Source organism: Dama dama, chromosome 7 (genome assembly GCF_033118175.1).
Source record: "Dama dama isolate Ldn47 chromosome 7, ASM3311817v1, whole genome shotgun sequence".
Taxonomy (NCBI): Eukaryota; Metazoa; Chordata; class Mammalia; order Artiodactyla; family Cervidae; genus Dama; species Dama dama.
The window spans coordinates 9,719,109-9,738,407 of record NC_083687.1 but is presented as its reverse complement, the minus strand read 5'-3'; the positions used below and the strand labels follow the sequence as shown (position 1 = coordinate 9,738,407).

General features: G+C 47.1%; 1 protein-coding gene across 2 annotated transcripts in view; it reads right to left on the bottom strand.

The window, feature by feature from the left end:
• GCLC (glutamate-cysteine ligase catalytic subunit) overlaps positions 1-19,299 on the bottom strand; it is a 42,278-nt gene that overhangs the window by 17,351 nt on the left and 5,628 nt on the right. For both annotated transcript variants that reach the window (XM_061146376.1, XM_061146375.1), the window contains exons 2-3: positions 2,352-2,464; positions 1,350-1,532 (exon numbers count right to left, since the gene is read on the bottom strand). In XM_061146376.1, coding sequence (XP_061002359.1) covers positions 1,350-1,532; positions 2,352-2,464 — 296 coding nt within the window. The remainder of the gene's footprint in view (positions 1-1,349; positions 1,533-2,351; positions 2,465-19,299) is intronic.

Sequence of the window (19,299 nt, the reverse complement as noted above, 5' to 3'; positions counted from 1 at the left end):
CTGGCCAGGATCGGGCCGGAGCGGGGAGGTGAGCGCCAGGGTGCTGGGCGGGAAGTGGGCGGCTGGGGCTCAGACCTGCACGCCCAGCAGGGCTTCCCTCTAGACGACCATCCCACCATCCGATGCGCCTCCAGGGGTGGGGACGCCCTCCACCTGCCCTGCCGGGCGAGCACCCGCAGGCAGAGGACCTGGACTTCTGGTCGCGTCAGTCTGAGTAACTGATGTGTAAACAGTCATATGACCACTGGGTCACAGGGCCACACTACAGTTGCACACGTTTATGAACAGAGAATCCCCCTGTTTACGCTGATAAAACCCCAGTCTTCTCTCTTGATCCCCAAACAAAACCTTCCTCATTGTTTAACTGTGGATTTAAGGTAAGGCTTTTACAAACCAATAATTATTACTCTTGTTTTGCTTACAAATCCAAAAATACCCTCCCATCATAAAAGATAAACTTTAAAAAAAAATTAGATTTTTAGAATAAAACATATTCCTTGCTCAACTTTTCTCCGTTCATAATGTCAGAAAAAGATATTCTCTAAAATATTTGATGAGCTGCTTCAATAAGGCCTCGATTGTTTTGATGTGATCATGGAGATTTTAAAAGAGAAAATTCCCTTTAAGTGTCCTAAGACCCACCCTGGCCCTGAGCACTGTGTTCACAGTGGACATTTACCAGGAAAAGGAAAAAAGGTATAAAAATAGTTCCGCATGTTCCAGGCTTTGGATACCAATCCTCAGAGCACTTCTGAACTTTGGGGAGGTAAGCATACTTTGCCACAACCTGAGAGATCTCTCGCAGAGATAACCAGATTTACGATTTGGTAGAACTGCATTCTTGTGTACAGGTCCTACACAAAACCCTGTGACATTTATGTACCTCATTCTAAGCCAAGGACTGAATCCCACTGACTTTATATTCACTCTTGTGAACTTTTAGCCATAACTGGATTTGACGAGAAATCCTAACTTGTTTCAGCGTGATCCGAACACGACCCGCCGGCTCCTGTGTTCTTCGTGTGTATCGCCCATCCCAGGAGCACTGAGGCCGACCCCCGATCTGATCTGGGGGGCGGCGCACGCCCTTCCTTATACAGTGCTCCCTCCCCTCGGCCTGGGGAGTGTGTGGCCCTCGGGTCCTCCCGCAGTCCCCCCACCCCGCCCCCCCCCGGAGGCTAGCATGGGACCTGGCCTGCGGCTCTGACATTAGATGCTATCAGATGCGGCGTGACGCAGATAAACGGCCCAGACTGTGAGAGCTGTGGGTCAAGTGCTAGGTTGTGGTCTGCTCTCCGGACACCGGATGCTCTGAAACGCCGGCTGCGCGCGTTGACGCAGGCACTAACCTGGGAAAGGACGTGATCGTGCAGAGGGCCTGGTTTTCCCGCAGGAGGGATGTGGCCTCTTTGCGCCGTTTCCTCATGTTGTCCTCAACCGTGTTGAACTCAGACATGGTCCCGCCATACGGCTGCCCCGGTGTCCCCTCGATCATGTAGCTCCCATATTCTGGTCTCCAAAGGGTCGGATGGCTGCGGAGGAGACAAGTTTCCGGGTCCCTCTTATTCTTCTGCGGCAGTCTGCTCCCTTTTGAGTTTTGAAAAAGCGGCTTCCAAAAATTTAGAAACCAAGTATACAAGAAGCCAAGAATGCTTTATGGCTCCCAGAGCCTGTTAACCTTCCATAGCTCTTTAATTGTGTAAGGGCTACAAGTGCTGGGTCCAAAATATTTATAAATAACTGAGCTGCACGCAGGGCATGCGCTGTCCAAGACAAACAAGCCCGTCCACTCTGCGCGGAAGGGTGTGAGGGCTGAAGGCTCCTTCAGTTTAACGCTGGGCTCCAAACTCAAACCCAGACTCCCAAAATTTAGTGGGCAGAGAAATGAACACGCCCCCTTCACCTCTGTCTACTGAAATAAAGAAATATTTAAAAAAAAAATCTTTCCAGCCAAACAAAATCCATCTGCAAGTTTTCTCTGGCACCATGGTTTGTGATCTTGGGAACATGTCACCAATTTTTTTCTTTTTTTTTTAATATTTAAATAGTAAACAGACTTTATGTGGCATTTACTCTTCTAAGCTCTCACTAATGTATTTAGAGTGTCAGTACCCTAAGAGGCACCCCTGATTTACCGAAGAGGAAACTGAGGCACAGAGAAGCTAAGCCCCTCACCTAAGGTGCTCAGCTATTAAGTAGAGGGAGCAGGATTTGAACCCAGGCAACTGGGAACCAGAGCCTGAGCCCTAAACTGCTGGGATCCCGTCTCCTGTACGTGGAGGAAAGATGTCACTCCAGTGGTCCTAATAATTTCAGAAACTCGAAAACAAGCCTCCTGTCCATCAGCTTACTTTGGGTTTGTCCTTTCCCCTTTTTCTTGCAGAGTTTCAAGAAGTTCCTCTCCAGATAGGACCAATTGGGCTTTTTTCTTTTCATGATCGAAAGACACCAACATGTACTCCACCTATTGAGAATAAAGGAGAGCAAAATGAATGTTCCTCCATCCAGATTTGTGCCTGATGTGACCTTCAGGAGAGAGAGAAGCAGGGAGGTTGGGAAGGGTCACAGGGAGCCGGCTCTCATATGACGTGAAACCCGGAGAGAGCGGCCGACAGAGGTCTGGGAGGAGGACCCAAGCTCACACTCGAGTCCGTCTTCTCCTGTTTTACGTAGTCCCTCATAGAAAGGTCAACACGCCCACTGTGACAAACTACTTCGAGAGAGAAATTTTGAAAATAAGATTTTGTAAATCGTGGCTCCAAGAAGCAGTTGCATTTTACAATGTATTTCCTCAGTGGACTTACTATAAATTTATGAAAGGGGTTACCTGGGCATACTCATCAAGGTAGATGATACTTCCTCACTGGTAGGTTACTTAATCATCCCATTATAAGCCCTGCTAGTGGACAGTTAAATCATAATCAAACATATCAATATAGAAGTGTTAGCGTAAGAGTTTTGGCAATTTCTTTTTTAAAAAATAGACATTTCTTCATTACTTTTATTTTTTATTATTTATTTGGCTGCACTGGGTCTTAGTTGTGGCAGGCGGGATCTTTAGCTGCAGCATGCAAACGTTTAGTTGGGGCACATGGGATCTAGTTCCCTGACCAGGGATTGAGCCCTGGTCCCCTGCTTTGGGAGCGTGGAGTCTTTGCCACTGGACTGCGAGGGAAGACACTTGGCAATTTTGTTTTGGTTTTTCAAGAGTAAATTAAGGCCACTTCCCCACTCTGAAGTGACACAGAATTTACAATTCAAGGGGCACTAGTGCATTTGTAACAATACCTGGTGGAATTCTGATAAAAATCAAGAGTGAAATACCAAAGTAAGACTTTTCTGGGCTGAGTATAAATAGAACCTGCTTTTGTTTTCCCTGAAACTGTGTGCTGTAAGTCATGAGAGCTGGTATTAATTATGAAGGTTGTGAACCACTCTTTCTGGTTAAAACTAGACACACATCGTTCGTAAGTAAGTGAAAAGATTGGAGCTGGAAGGTTCAGCGGGACACGCGACAGCGCCGTTTGCACAAGGCCCCAGACTTGTGCCTTGAGGCAGCCGGCTCTCCAGAGTTACTGTGTCCGGCTTATCATAAAAGAGGCACGCAACAATGCACCCATTATTGGCCTTATCCACCTGACATTCTGCATGTAAATCCAGATCCCAGCCTTAAAAACAAACCAAAGTCGGGAAGCCCAGCAGCAGGCCTGGGGCGGGGGGTGGGGCTGGTCTGCTCCCCTTGGGGGGCGGGGGGCGGGGGGCGGTGGGGGGGGGGGGCTCTGGCCTGTGCCTAATTCACAGGGACCAGCTGCCCCAGCCTTGCAAGGTGCCTGAGTCAGACATCCCTATCAGAGAAATGGTCCCATTCAAAAGACTGTTTGGCCCTTCAGCTAAAAAATACAAAAGGGAAAAAATGTTAGTAACCATAGGGAAACAGCTTGACAGGCTTAAATGACAACAAAAAAATAAACTTTAAATTAACTTTTATTAGTTGCTGTTATGGACTGAATGAGTGTCCTGCACCCCCAACCATATGTTGAAGCCCTTCAACCTGATGTGACTGCATTTAGAAGTGAGGCCTTGTGGGGGTGGGGGTGTACCTAGGTCAGGAGAGTGGGGCCCTTGTGATGGGACCTGTGACCTTCTAAGAATTGATGAGGAAGACAGGTTCTGTCCCCCATGCAAGGACAAAAACGAGAAGGTGGCCGACCACAAGCCGGGAAGAGGGCCCTCACCCAGAACTAAAACTATTCGCATTTTTTACCTTAGACTGTCTGACCTCCAGAACTGTGAGAAATAAATGTCTGTTGCTTAAGCCACCCAGGCTGTGGTATCTGTTACAGCAGCCCGAATGGATCGAGACAGCTGTCTTATTGATGAGTTCAAGTCCCTACTCTTGCTTCTCTATTACGAATTTTTTTAGTTCAAAAAAATGAGTAAGATGGCTTGATTTACGTACATGAACCAGAAACTTGAGATCTGCACCTGTACACTCAATGTTCAAATGCTGGGAAGCTGCAGGCTGCAGAATCTGGAATTGCTCTCAACATTTACAAGTTTTCAGGTAACACCTACAGATTCGGGACTCCTGAAAAGCTAAAACCTGATGGAACAGGACTTAGTTAGGTCTCAGGGGGGATATATGAAAATATCCTAAATATGATATTTATGAGTATGAGAAACAACTTTACCTTTAAACAAGCACAACGAGAAGTGGCCTGCTAGGAACCTCTGGATCCTCATCTTACTCACCACGCATGGTAGGCACGATCACCCACTTCGCAGATGGACAAAGAGGCTCAGAGGGGCTGAGCGGCCCGCCCAGGGCAGCGAGTGTCAGCAGCGGTCTGAACCCGGGCCTGCCTGGTCTCAAGGACCACAGAGGATTTCAATCTTGGATAAGGATGGGGATAAGCTTTCTAAAAGAACTGTTGTAAGGTGTGAGGCAGGGAAAGGTTCTAATACTGGCTGCAAATCTCTCAGACTGAATTATACCTCCACTTTATGAAGTAGGCCTGATGTTACATCATAGAAGCAGAGCTCACACAGTTCCAGGTAGAGATCTAAACTGATGGGTTGGCTTGCCTCTTTAGGCCCAGCTCAGATTGCCGTTGCTCTGTGCTGCATTCTGAGCCCCCCACCGTCCCTGCCGCCACCCCGCCCCCACCCTCCAAGCCCCCCGCCGCCCCCCCGGCCCGGGGTAGAAGGAATCCTCCTCCTTTGATCACTGGTTCCAACACATCTGCCTTGCACCATCTGTTGGGGTGAAGTTATCTTCTTAACGAGATAACATGTTTCTTCCGGAAACAGAGATGAAGAGATACTCCCCTGTTGACTGGGTTCCTACTGTCTGTCTATTCATCAAAATGAGCAAGAACTTTGGTACCAATTTATACAACCTATATTGCAATTACTTTTGTTAGTTTCCTGGTTTTGAAATCATTGAAATCCTCAGTTTTCAGAATCACACTTGGCCCAGAAGTTTAAAACTTGGGTAGGGCAGAGAACAGAAAGCTCAAATTTGGTTTGAGTTTTAAATATCAGCCAAATGGGTGACATTTAAAATGCTAACAAACCAAACCCTCCTTAATTAACAAATAATCACCCATGATCTCATTAAGCAAGTGAAACAGAAAAACAGAATATTTACAAGAGGAAGAGAAACTTTTGGATAAAATTGACTTATTTTGGGGATAACATCTAAGTTCAGTTAGAAGGCCTAGAATTCCCTGAACATTTTATAAACTCAAATTTAAGGCTTTCTAAATTATCCCCTACAACCTCCTCCATTTTTCCGCATCAGGGCTCAAAAAGCTTCTTTAGCCTCTCAGCTTTTTGTTCACTTATTTACGCCTTCCTCCATCCCAATATATGTACGTTTATCTCCAATTCTAGTTCATACAAGCCCTCAAATAAACAACTCGTTCTTTAGGAGCCAAGCTAGAACTGTAAGGGAGTTTGGTTCAGTTAACAAAAGTGACACAGTAGAAGAATGCTTTCCCAATATAAAATACCTAAAGCCACAGGGAGTTAATTATTTCCGGATTTTTGTCCCCATCCTAAACTTCCTATTTTCATACAAAAGATGAGAGAAAAAGACAAAATCACAGGGAAAACAAAACAGGACATCGCGGCCCTTCTGTACACAACATGATTCTAAGGACTGGCCTCTGCCTCCTAACTTCAAATAGCATCTACGCTGGCGTGGTGCCGGGTCTCCCTGCGTGCACGGCACGCAACACGGCTCTAAGAGCAGACACCCAAGGAGCATTATGAATGGGTACAGAGCGACGACGACGAATTCAAATCTGCACCATTAGCATATCATTTGGAAGGAGCAAAAATAGCCATCTGTTCTCTGAACAGATTACAACTCCCTGCAAATAATTTAAGGCACTACTATTTGGTGTCCATCAGCTGTCTCTTTAAATGTAAGGAGAACAGGACCAACAGAAATGCCCAATTAGTTTTTGAGACATTCTACTTAAAATGTGCACTGCATCTTCTACAAATAAAATTAAAATCCTTTAAATTTCTATTGCTAAAAGACTGAATGTCATCCCACCAGGATAAAAGTCACTAATATTTCTGAGCTGCTGAATCAAAGACAAAGGCACATTCAAAAGACTATTACGTGGTTTACTAATGATAGAGGGTTGCTAGGAAGGACCTGGACACGGTATAGCCTTCCAGCCATTCAACGCAGGTCTGCACAAGCGGGAGGGGCTGTGTGTTCACCTGAAATTAGGCCAATAAAAACAAAGAACTTTAATTGAGGGTGATGTAAGTCAATGCTGAATACAGACAGTGAAATGCTTGTGGCATTAAAGCTCAAGTTAACAGTACTGTTAACATAATATTAAAATGCTGACATTTTTAGAATTCAAGTCATTAAATGGCACTAACTAGTTTAAAATTAAAATGTTCTTTTCTTTTTTTTTTTTAAAGGCATTCTGATACTCTACCATGAAGGTAAGGGTTTCAGGAAGCTCAGAATTTGAGGAATATTAAGTTTTAAATTTCTGCTTCCCAGAGATGAAAACAGTGCTTGATTCGGAATCTAGATCTATAAGACTCAGAATCAGCTATAGGCAATTTCCTATTTAGGGAGACAGTACTTTAGAGAAAATTCCTCTGTCAATTTCTGTGTACATTAGAAAAAAGGAATTTTCAAATCTCTTTGAAACAAAGTTATACAAAGGTCCCTGGGCCCTGGGCCACCACTCTAAGCGTCTAACCGATCATGTGCCTGACGTCTGAAGAGAGGGAACCCGTCACCACATCCTTGGGGACAATGAGGTCCTAACTGCTTCCCAGGCACTGGGAGAGGACTCCACTGCTATACACCTGTTCCCAGGAGGTCAGGCCAAGGAGGGCAGGGTGGGAGGAACTTAGACAGCCACAATTCAGGACTCAGGGCCAGCTCCTCCTGTTCACCTGCCCAGGCAGGGGGTACTCTTGATTCCTACTGGAACCACCTGCTGTTTCTAAGAAACCTGGTTTTCTCCTTACACTGATCTACTGAACAAGCCTGAAGCCATCCTGTGATCAGGCTCTAAGCAGCCGATGACCCCTGAGCGCCGAAACGCAGCGTCCTGCAGCCCCCACTCCAAGTTCTTTGACTCAAGTCCTATCTTCGGCAAGTGCTGGGAGCAACGCAGCTGCAGAGCCAGGAGGATGACTCCTGTTCTCAAGCTCAGGTGGGGCCTGAAATGACAGTCAATAACCCAAGGGAGCTAAACGGTCTGGGCAGGAGCTCAGGACGACCATCAGAGCTGGGCCTGTGTTAACAGGAGGTCCGGTCCCGCCTGAGGGATCAGAAGGCTTCCCGGGGCAAGGGGTTGGCCAGGCAAAGGAGGGGGTCCTCATAAATACAGCCCCCCACCCGACAACTACCCTGACTGCAGTGTAATCTCCTGGCTGGCTGCCCAGAGACACAGATAAACTGAGCACACCCCCCAGGGTACCACGCCCGATAGCCCCACCGCTAGATCATAAACTGCTTTAAAGCAAGAGACCATGTCTTCTGCCCAGGAGATGGTTCCCTCACACAGCAAATATTAATGACCAATGTTTCTGAGCACTTTCAACCACCCAGCTGGATGGCACCCAAGGACGTGCCAGGCACGGCAATGCCACTTGGTTTCAGAACCACCTGTGGTGAAACAGCGAAGACCTGGGCAACGAGATCCGAACAGCTGTGCTTGGAACGGTGGATGGACTTGAGGTGACCGCCACAAGTCCAGGAACCACCTGTAAATGGTGATATTTTAGACTGTAACTGTAGAGATGTTCTTTTAAAAACTGTCCTATTTTCCCCAAAAGGAAACGTTTTAGGAGCTCACTCTAAAGTTACATCAGGGAACTATACTCAGTATTTCGTGATAACCTCTAAGGGAAAAGAATCTGAAAAAAAAAAAAACATAAACATATATGTACGTGTGTGTATGTCTATACATATATGTGTGTATATATATGTACATATAACTGAACCACTCTGTTGTACACCCGAAACACGACATTGTAAATCAACTATTCTTCAATAGAAAAAAAAAAGAAGAAACACACAGGCCAAAAATAAATAAAGTTACATCCAACTCTTAGAATATCTGTTGTATTTTGACTTCTTCCCTACTATGAAATGCCGTTTCATACCACGGAATGACACAGCGTGCACACCAGGGAAGTTTACACAAAATAAAGTGACCTTGGCCTGGTCTTCCGCTGGCGTGTCTCAGACCTGGACTTCAGCTAACAAAGCAAGAGGCTCTCTATTTATAATACGTTAATCTCAAATATAACACTGCATAAAATGACGAATTTCCCATATGATTAAGTCAAGTTACTTCCTTGAATCACTACCAAAACAAATTCTTCCCAGGCCAAGATTAAGATATGAGGCCTTGGTGAAAAACTTTTAAGATTCAGGACGAGCAGGGAAAACTGTGATGGATCTCAGAAAGGGGACGAGACCTTTCAGTAAAGGGGGAAAAAAATTTTAAAAAGCCATCCTCTTCTTTATTGGAGACACTAGGCAGGTGCGACTTCTTGGATTTAAAATTAAATAAAAATTTCAGTTCCCAAGTTCTTAACTGGATATTGCAAACAATTCAATTACTGCAGCAAGTGGTACTGGACAGCACTGGACTTAAACTTGAAAGAACCCACCTCCCGGAATTATATCTGGACACACTTACTGATGCATTGCTGCTGGTTCAAAGGGAATCCTGCATGCAGATTGGCTCTTTCCTGTCCTACAAATGGTGTGAGACCTCTACCTTCTGGCCTCTGAACTAACACTGGCTGATTTTTTTTTTTTTTAAACCATGCCACTACATGTCAGGCATATGGTTTTAATCTTCTGATGGTTGGATGGCATCACTGACTCAATGGATATGAGTTTGAGCAAACTCTGGGAGATGGTGAAGGGCAGGGAAGCCTGGCGTGCTGCAGTCCACGGGGCGCAAAGAGTCAGACACGACTGAGCGACTGAACAACAAGTGAAGGCCAAACTAAGGCACTCCTACCTTATTTCTGAACCAAACTGGCAGAACCCAACTGGTCTGCTCTTACCAATTAAAACTCAGAAAAGACAGCACATTGTGTGAAGTCATCAAAGGGGATGTTTGCTGCGGCCACCAACATCGGTACTCTGCAACTTAGAAACCTAAGCCAGAAGACACTTCCTCCTAAAGAGACAATATTGTGAATATAAATAGTTCTCGTGTGCTGGGCTTAGTTGCTCAGCTGTGTCTGACTCCCCCATGAACAGTAGCCCGCCAGGCTCCTCTATGGGGATTCTCCAGGCAAGAATACTAGAGTGGGTTGCCATGCCCTTCTCCAGGGGATCTTCCCAACCCAGGGATCAAACCCAGGTCTCCTGCGTTGCAGGCAGATTGTTTACAGCCTGAGCCCCCAGGAAAGCACACAAGTAGTTCTTATTTATCTCAAAACACCTGCAGGCTAGAACCTTCCCGATTCTGAGGTTCCTTGGCTCTTTCCCGAGAACGGGGTCCTGGTCACCAAGTGGCTGACAAGAGAGGGTGCCGTGGACATGCTCTGCAGGAGCAGCTGGGGAGAGGGCAGAGAGGGAAAACTGATGGATCTCATCAAGGGGACGACACCTTTCAGTAAAGGGCAAAAAACACACCATCCTCTCCTTCACTGTAGACAGCAGGCACGTGTGACTTCTTGGATTCAAGGGGTGAGGGCCCCTGGAGGAAGCTCACGAGGTGCAGGGGAGCTCCGAGCTCGGGAGGGCGGGCTCTGGGCTCCAGGCGAGAGAGGGACAAAGCAAGCTGGCTGCTGTGAGCGTGCTTAGCGGTGAACTTGGCCCCAGTTCAGGGACCACCGTGGAGACAGGAGAAATTCAGGGGTTTCGTTCTCAGGAACTGGTGGTCGGTTAACCCACCCGACAAAGGAAGGGGCGATGCTTTCTAAGGAGACTGAGAGCTGGTGCTGAAACAGGACGTCCAGCTCCGAAGTCACTGCTGTGTTCAGAGGGCCCCCTAGGCCCCCAGGATTCCAGACCCAAGTCAAATGTCCTTCCATCTCAGGGAGGGTCTCTCATAACTGCATCTCACAGAGGTGGTGCCTGGACGCTGTGGCAGGTCCCACCAGCAGCTCTGACCTGCTGAAGACGGGGTCTGGGGGACGGAGATACGCCAACCCAAGCCCCTTCCCACCAAGCCTGGAATTCACGGGCAAAGGTTACAATCTCAGATACATCAGAGCTCCTGACTTGGGGTGCTGACGCTGGCCTGCTGCCTTGGCATAACTATCAGGTGAGGTCAGCCTGATCCCCAGAGAGGCTCATCGGTGTCTGCGCTTTTCCCAGGGCTGGACTGCCGGCAGAAGATTGGCTGAGAAGGCTGCAGCCACATCACTAAACCTGTTAACATCTGCCCTGTGGACAGAGAAACCGACTGCACCTTCTCCATGCTTCGGACCTGGAAGCACACTGGCGTTTCATCGGGAGGGAGTCTCAGCCATCTGGGAACCAAAGGCACGCTGCACAGCCGCTCTCAATGCTCGAGACCCTCACCAAAGCAGCCCCGCCCCCGGCGCCCACCCCTGCCCCTTCCACCTCCAGCCTCGGCTCGGAGCCTCATTTAAATCTGAGTAAGGGCTGTATTTTTTTTTTCTTGTATAAAACGAGGATAACACCTACCTCAGGGGGTCACTAGTGAGGATGACAAAGAATAGTGCCTGTCTAGTGCCTAAAGCAGAAGTGAGTCGACTATATCCGCCTGTGTTAACCTGTGTTGCTGGGGATTACTTTCTAAGGTCTCTCACATACTGAGGCAGAATGGTGTCTTGCAAGTGTTCTTAGGGGGCCATGATGGCCTGTAATCAACATTACCAAAAAGTCTTGAAACAGAGCAGAATATCACAAGTATTTCACCCTAACGCTGCTTCCCGTGGCATTTATCTTGGGTACTCGGGGTCTCAGTAAAAGGAAAGCCTTCTGGCACAACACCCACTAGCACTGTGAAAGCAGGCTCGGATCAAGTCACTCCCCTCCCGACCACTGCCAAGGTCTGAAACTCAGAGGGAGGCAGCACCACGCCATGCGGCCGCCCTGCTGCTCCAGCCCACTCCCTCCTCTCCAGTCCCGCCCCCCAGTGACCGCTGGCCTTGATGCTCCTGGCAACCAACCACTTCAGGGCCTGGACGGCACCTCTGCTATCTGCTTGGAAAGCTCTGGCTGCAGGCCTTCGGGAAGCTGGCTCCAGTCAGGCTCTGGTCAAGGACCCACTCTTCAGAGGACCCTTGGCTGACGCCCAACACCAGGACCCCTCTTGGCCCCACGTCCAAGGGCGCCACGCACACTTGGGCCTGGTGAAGTTGTGGAAGGTGGTTACCCTGGCCAGGGCAGTCGCAATTTCCCCTCTCTCCTCACAAGCATCACAATCATGGACATTCAGACATTGTTTTAATCTCTGGAAAATACAGAAAAAACCCACCGTGTCCCTTCCAAATCCAAACTACTATTTCTGTAGTCACACGCTTCCAGAAACTCTCACAGTATAGGATCATCTCTTTTTCTTTTCCTCTCAAAGGCAAGACACTGCATATTCTGTATTGCCAGGAAGGGAGTTTCTTTTCAAATGCACTGTCTTGCTACCCAAGGCTCACCCTTTCTAGCACATGATCTCTTAAATTGCACGCATACATCAGTGGAAATCTTTCTAAAGCTGATTCCGTCTTCTTGTGCTACAACAGGAAGACACTGGACACACTGCCATTTATTAAGGCTTCAGACTCCGGGCAATTTCATTTCTTTAACGAGACTGGTAACAGAGCAAGGACCTGGGAGGCAGGCACCAGCTACTGCGCTTAGATCTGCTTCTCCAAACTGCTCTTGGCATTGGTCTCTCACTTCTGCTTCAACTGGCTTTTGCTAGTTCATCCTGAGTGGAGGAAGGAGATGACCAGCATGCAGGAATAGTGTATAAAGTGGGTGATCTCTGGGTGAGGGCTTGGGACAGGCTTCCAGGAGTAAAGTGCACGCCCTCTGTGCTGCATACTTGCTTCCTAGCTGTGGCTGTTTGCATTCTGGGGCCAGCAGTTCCTGACCCCTGGGTCCCTCTCACCCAGCCAGAGTGGCCCTGGGCCGAGGCAGCATTGCAGGCTGTGTTGGACGGCGCGCCTTCCAAGCGCCCAACTTGTGTAAACACGTGAACACTTGAGCGGGAAATGAGGGGCGTGCTCCCAAATAACCTCTCTAGGTTGCTCTGAGGCTTCCAGGGCTCAGCATATTCTTTCAAACAAAAACCGTTTTTAAATTTAAAAAAATGTAAACGTTCGTGGAGGCTCTGGCCTCTGGGGTTTGTTTAAAAACACTGCTTCTTCAGCACGCAGTTCAAAAAGAAGTTAACTGAATCCACAGGACCGAAAAACGGGCCTGGGGCATGGGAGACAAGACAGTGGGTTTGTGTGAACATCGATGTAATTAGGAACATCTGGTTTGGGGGTTCTTTTTGTAATCTTGTTGTGGAAATAAGTTTAATTACTAAATCCTGACCGTAGCAGACACACACATCTAAGGACACTGAGAGCTCTCCAAACAGCATCCAGCTAAATGGAGCCACGGCTATAGGAACTCTCCAAAAACACACCGACACAGGGAGCCAACCTTTCTGGATGCTTATAGAAGGTGTGTTCTTTTGGCTGGACATCTAATGCTTATGATTCCTTAATTTCTCAAACAAATCTGAGAAACTCAGCCTTTAAGGGGCGGCGATTCAGGGTCATCGTTCTAAGTTACTCAATCCTTTATGATCAGTTTCAGTATACAGTCCCCTTGGCTACTAAGTTCAGTGACTAAAACGCATACCCTTTCCGAGCTCAATTCTATTTCTTTCTGAGACTCATAATCAAGATTTCAAGGACCCTACAAGCTGTGAAAACACGCACGGGCTTTGTGCCATTTATCTTGGCAGGAAACCAATTCTTGCTCTTTTCCCAAGTTCCTAATATGTTCGGGATCGGTCGCTGCCAAAGCCTCTGGTCCCTGCCTAACCAGTCAATTCGGGCTCACTTCCGTTCCCATCCCCAGACCCCCTTGAAAGCCTGCCACCCTCCCTGCCCCCAGGGTGACCCACTGCCCCCGCTGTCATTCTTGGGGCCCCACACACGCCCGGGTGCTTTGTGGGGGTCCATGGGGTTCAGGGGCGCTGGCCAGGCTTCCTCTCTGGGTCAGGCATCTCGCCCTCCTCAGTTCTAGCCCTGTCTGCAGGTCTGCGGCCGCCCTACCACACACACACACACACGGCCAGCCCAGACGGTGCCCCGGCTTCCTCTGCACGTCTCCCCAGTGTCTCTGCTACACCAGCACGGGGCTCCTTCACCTGGAGAGCCCCAACCCAGAGGGCCCAAGCAGCTCCCCAGGAACCAGCCCCTGGCCCCCACTCCAGGTTACGCTCTCTCCCCTCCCCCAGTGACGAGGCGCCCTCTGCAGTGGGAGCTCCAGGCCTCCAGTTACCTTCCCAGGCAATGTTCCCACCCGCTCCGAAGGGACCCGGGTTTCCCTGGTGGCTCAGCTGGTGAAGAATCCACCTGCAATGCGGGAGACCCGGGTTCGATCCCTGGGCTGGGAAGATCCCCTGGAGAAGGGACAGTGTTCTGGCCTGGAGAGTTCCACGGACTGTATAGTCCATGGGGTCGCAAAGAGTTGGACAGGACTGAGCAATTTCACTTCACTTCTGAAGGGACCCAGGATTTGTCTCCCTGCACCACCATCCCTAGACTGACATTCCTAATGTCAGGCGCTGCCGCAATGCAAGGCCCATCACAGAGGCCCTCCTACAGCCTCAGCCTCTACCCTCCCCCTGTGCCCTGCTCTGGCCCCACGCCATGGCAGAGACCCTCAGCTTCAGGAGCTCCACAGGGGCACGTCTGGACACGCCCCTCCCTGGCCCCCTGGCCACCTCCATCCGAGATCCTCCCAGAAGGCCCCCCATTCCACCCCCATCTCTAAGGCTCCCAGGACTTGCAGGTAGAGAGCAAACTTCTCCCTCCTCCCTGTGCCCCCACTGCCCCCCACCAGCACGCCACTGGAGCTCTTCCAGGGCAGAGCGCGCCTCCCTTTCCTCGGTTTCTCTCTTCAAGCCCATGACCGACCACAGGAAGTCCGTAATAAACAGGTCACTTGACAAATGCATAAAAGTCATCCATCATGGAAATAAAGCCATAGTGTTTTGCCACACGTAAGTGAAGCTGAAGTCTTAGCTTATCTGAAAGAAACATTCTGCAATATCATCTTGCTTTTTTAAACAGAACCATTGTGAGGCTCAAAGAGGTTTATGTAGGAAATTAAAAGTTTCTAGAAACCTAATATCAATGGGTTTGTAATTAGATTACTTTTTCCAGTAGCCAGTAAAACATGTTCTCTTTGAAAAATGCTAAAACCCAGAAAGGTAACAGGATAAGGAAATGAAATGGATTCTATCATCTCCTGTACACATTTCCTGATTTTCGTAAGTTATGTGGAGTTTTTTTCTGAAACAGTTAAATATCTGAAAAGATACAGCTGAAATTGTAGGGCTTCCCTGGTGGCTCAGTGGTAAAGAATCTGCCCACCAATGCAGGGGACACGCGTTAGATCCCTGGGCTGGGGAGACCCCACAGGCCACGCAGCAGCTAAGCCTGCACACGACTGAGCCTGCACCCTAGGGCCCAGGAGCCGCAACTACTGGGCCCGCATGCGGCAACTGCTTAAGCCCTTGTGCCCTGGAGTCTGTGTTCTGCGACAAGGGAAGCCCCCGCACCGCAACTCCAGAGGAGCCCAGTGGCCTGAGGGCTTTCTCCAGTTTTGCAGAGCGGGGACTCCTTGCTAGCTTGGTGCACAGGCCATTGCGGGGGCTTCTCTTGCTGAGGAGCACAGGCTCCCGGGCCCGCCGGCTTCAGTGACTGCAGCGCGGGCCCTGGAGCACAGGCTTAGGAGTTGTGGCGCACGGGCTTGGCTGCTCCGAGGCATGTGGGGTCTTCCCAGACCAGGGAACGAACTCGTGTCTCCTGCACTGGCGGGCAGATTCTTTACCACTGAGCCACCAGGGAAGCCCGATAAGTTATTAAAAAAAACAAAAAAATTGTAGGGGCTTCCCTGGAGGCGCAGTGGCCTGCTTCCAATGTGGGGGCACAGGTTCAATCCCTGGTCAGGGAACTAAGAACCCACAAGGCATGCAGTGCGACCAGAAGGTTTCTGTTTTTCTGAATTGTACGTGTTGCACTCAGACGCTTCAGTCATGTCCGACTCTTTGTGACCCTATGGACCATGGCCCACCAGGCTCCTCTGTCCATGGGATTCTCCAGGCAAGGATACTAAAGTGGGTTGTCATGCCCTCCTCCTTTGGATTGTATATATACACATACACATATATATACACAAGTAAGCACCCAATTCAAAACCAAATGATAGAAGTTTTTGATTAGTCTTACAGATGAGGAAATTGTGGTCCTCACGTTCTGTACCGAAGATCACACAACTGTTTGGAAGAAGACCTGAGCTGTGCTCCCACCTTGAAGTTAGCCCATTCTTACACACATATGCAAACTTTAAAATAATTGTGTTTTAACCAAATATGAACAGTGATACTAAGTGATGAACATTACAGCATAAAGGCAAAGAAAATCCTGACTAAACATTTGGCTAAATCTAGGTTGCTGGAGATGGAAGCAGGAGGGCTAGCTTCTGGACGAAGTTTATAGACAAAGGAGAGCAAAGCTGAAGGAAAAACAAAAAAGGTGCAGCAAAGACTTCCAGCTCTGATCAAGATGGAGTAGTAGTGATCAATTTTACCCTCCCACATGAAACAACAACAAAAAGAGAGGGAAAATACATGAAAGGATTTTCAAGACACTGGACTTTAGAAAACATAGGGCAGAGATACCTGTGATACAAGGAAAATGTGTGAGTGAGTGAGACCGACGAATGCCCCAGCTTCCGGCCTGCAGAGAGGCATTAGACCCTGGGCAGGAAGGTGAGGCAGAGCCTGTTGGGGAAGGCGGCTCCCTGAACTGAAGGCAGAGAGCTGAAGGTCTGAGCGAACCAAGTCAACTAGAGGTCACAGGACCAAAGAGAGCTGCGCAAACAACCCCGGAGGTCTGCAGAGGGTGCACATCACGGACTCGGCGCTGACCAGGTCTGCATGTGAGAGGCAAGGACCCACAGCTGGGACAGGGTGCCTTCCCACCAGCCAGAACGGAGTGACTCCTAGCTCAGGGCACTGCAGCAAGTCCTCCCGAAGGCCTTGCCTCAGCAGAAGGGAATAACTAGCCCTAAGCTGAGACTTCTCGGCCCAATAAATTGTAAAAAAAAGACCTGAAAGGATTAAATGTGCTTAGTCACTCACAGTTGTGTCCGACTCTTTGCGTCTCTTTGGACTGTAGCCCGTTGGGCTCCTCTGTCCATTGGATTTTTCAGGCAAGAATACTGGAGTGGGTTGCCATTTCCTTCTCCAGAGGATCTTCCTGACCCAGGACTGAACTTGCGTCTCCTGCATTGCATGTGGATTCTTTACTGGTTGAGCTATCAAACCATCTCCAAATAATGATATTTCAGAACAAAGCTTTTAGGAAAATACAAATATCAAGCACCCAAGAAGGATCCAAAGATTATCTGTCATGCAAAGAAGCAGGGGAACCTACTGAAAATAAAGAGGGAAAAAAGAAATCAATTGAATCTTACCTTAAATGACAAAGATAGAATTAGCAAAAACATTAAAACAGTTACTAGAACTGTACGCCGTATGTTCAAAAAACAGTTTTAGCAAGGTTGCAGGATACAATATAAATACACAAAATTCATTTTATTTTAATATATTAGCAACAATCAGAAATTGTAACTTAAAGATAATGCAATTTACAATAAAAAATATGCAACCGATAAATCTGACAAAAGACACAAAAGACTTGTCCACTGAAAACTACAAAACACATTGAGAGAAAAACAAAGACGTGGAGAGATGTCCCTGGGTTGGAAGCATCATTGTTAAGATGTCAGTTCTCCCCAAATGATCTATAAATTCGATGCAATCACAGACAAAATCTGAGCAGGGTTCGTTTTGGGTAGGAACTGCCAAGCTGTGCTAAAATTCATGTGGAAATTCAAAGAATCTAAAAAGATCAAAACAAGATGAAAAAGAGCAAAGTTGGAGAGTTAACAGTACTTGGTCTCAAAACTTATTGTAAATTGTAGCAATAAAAAAGAGTGTGGTATTGACATAAAGAATAGATCAATGAACAGTGCACAGAGTCCAGAAATGAAACCACACATGCACAGGCAACTGACAGTGAAAGAATGTTCAAAGACCTTCAGCAACGGAGAAAGGATTTTTCAACAGGCGGTGCCAGAGCACTGTGCAAAAGCAACCAAACCCCGAAATCCACACCCGGCATCATATACAAAAATTAACTCCAAAAGGGTCACAGACCTAAATGTAAAACTAGCGAAAGATTTCCTTGATACCAGACCAAAAATATGATCCTTAAAAAAAAAAAAAAGGACAAATTAGATTTCATCAAAACCAACAACTTCTGATCCTCAAAAGACACAATTAAGAGAATAAAAATAGACTGGGAACACAAATGCGCAAAGCATGTACCTGATATAAGACCTACATCCAGAATACGAAGAGCTCTCAAAATGCAGTAATAAGAAAACAACTCAAACAGACAAATTATTTCAACACACTTCACCAAGAAAAGATAAATACACAGATGGCAAACAGGCACATGGAAAAGTGCTCAACATCAGCAGTCTTAGAGAAACGCAAATAAAAAATACAATAAAATACCACCACACATCAATTAGAATGGCTAAAATTAAAGAGACTAATAGTAAGTGTTGACAAGGATGTGGATGAGCTGGAACTAGCATATTCTGACGATGGGAATGCAAAACGGTACAATCACTCTGGAGAAGTTTGGTAGTTTCCTTCAAGAGTTAACGTACATCACTCCTACAGAATAAACAAGATAGATGAAGGCATAAGTCCATACAAAGACTTGAACCTTTACTTTCATGGTTTTGTTTGTAATAGCTAAAAACTGGATACAATTCAAACAGTGAAAAGATAAACAAATTATCGTGTATACTTAACAGTGGAATACTACTCAGGAATGAAAAGGAACCAACCACTGATACATCCAACAACACAAATGAGTCTCAGAACAAAAGCTAGACTGAAAAGTACATGCTGTGTGATTTCCTAGATATAAAACTAGGAAATGCAAATTGAGCTATGGTGACAGAAAGCAGGTAAGCGGTTGCCTACAGAAGTGAGGGACAGAAAGCGAGTTATGAAGAGACACAAGGATGTTTCTGAAGATGATGCATCTTCATTATGTTGACTGTAGGGGCTGTTTCATAGGTGTATGTGTATATATATATAGTTTATACATATATCAAGACTTAGTAAATTGTACAGTCTAAATATGTGCAGCTTATGTCAATTATATCTAAATAATGCTGTTAAAATACACCTAACTTGGTCAAATGTATAAACAGAGAATATGAATAAGCAAGCTCATTAGGATAATGGTCTATCCAGTTGATGCAATAGCAGTAATGCCCCATATAACAACATACTCAAATGCCTCGGGCGTCGAAAGAAACTTTCAGAAACACAAATTCCGTGTGAGAGGCTCAAATTAATATTCTGCCATCTTTTCTTAAGATATGGGGTCTTACACTGAACTTTACTGAGGTTGCTCCTTCAAAATGAAGCTACCCACAGAGTTCTTGTAAGTACATTTGCTAACACCACTTCTAGACATTTCTGGAAGTGGCACCAC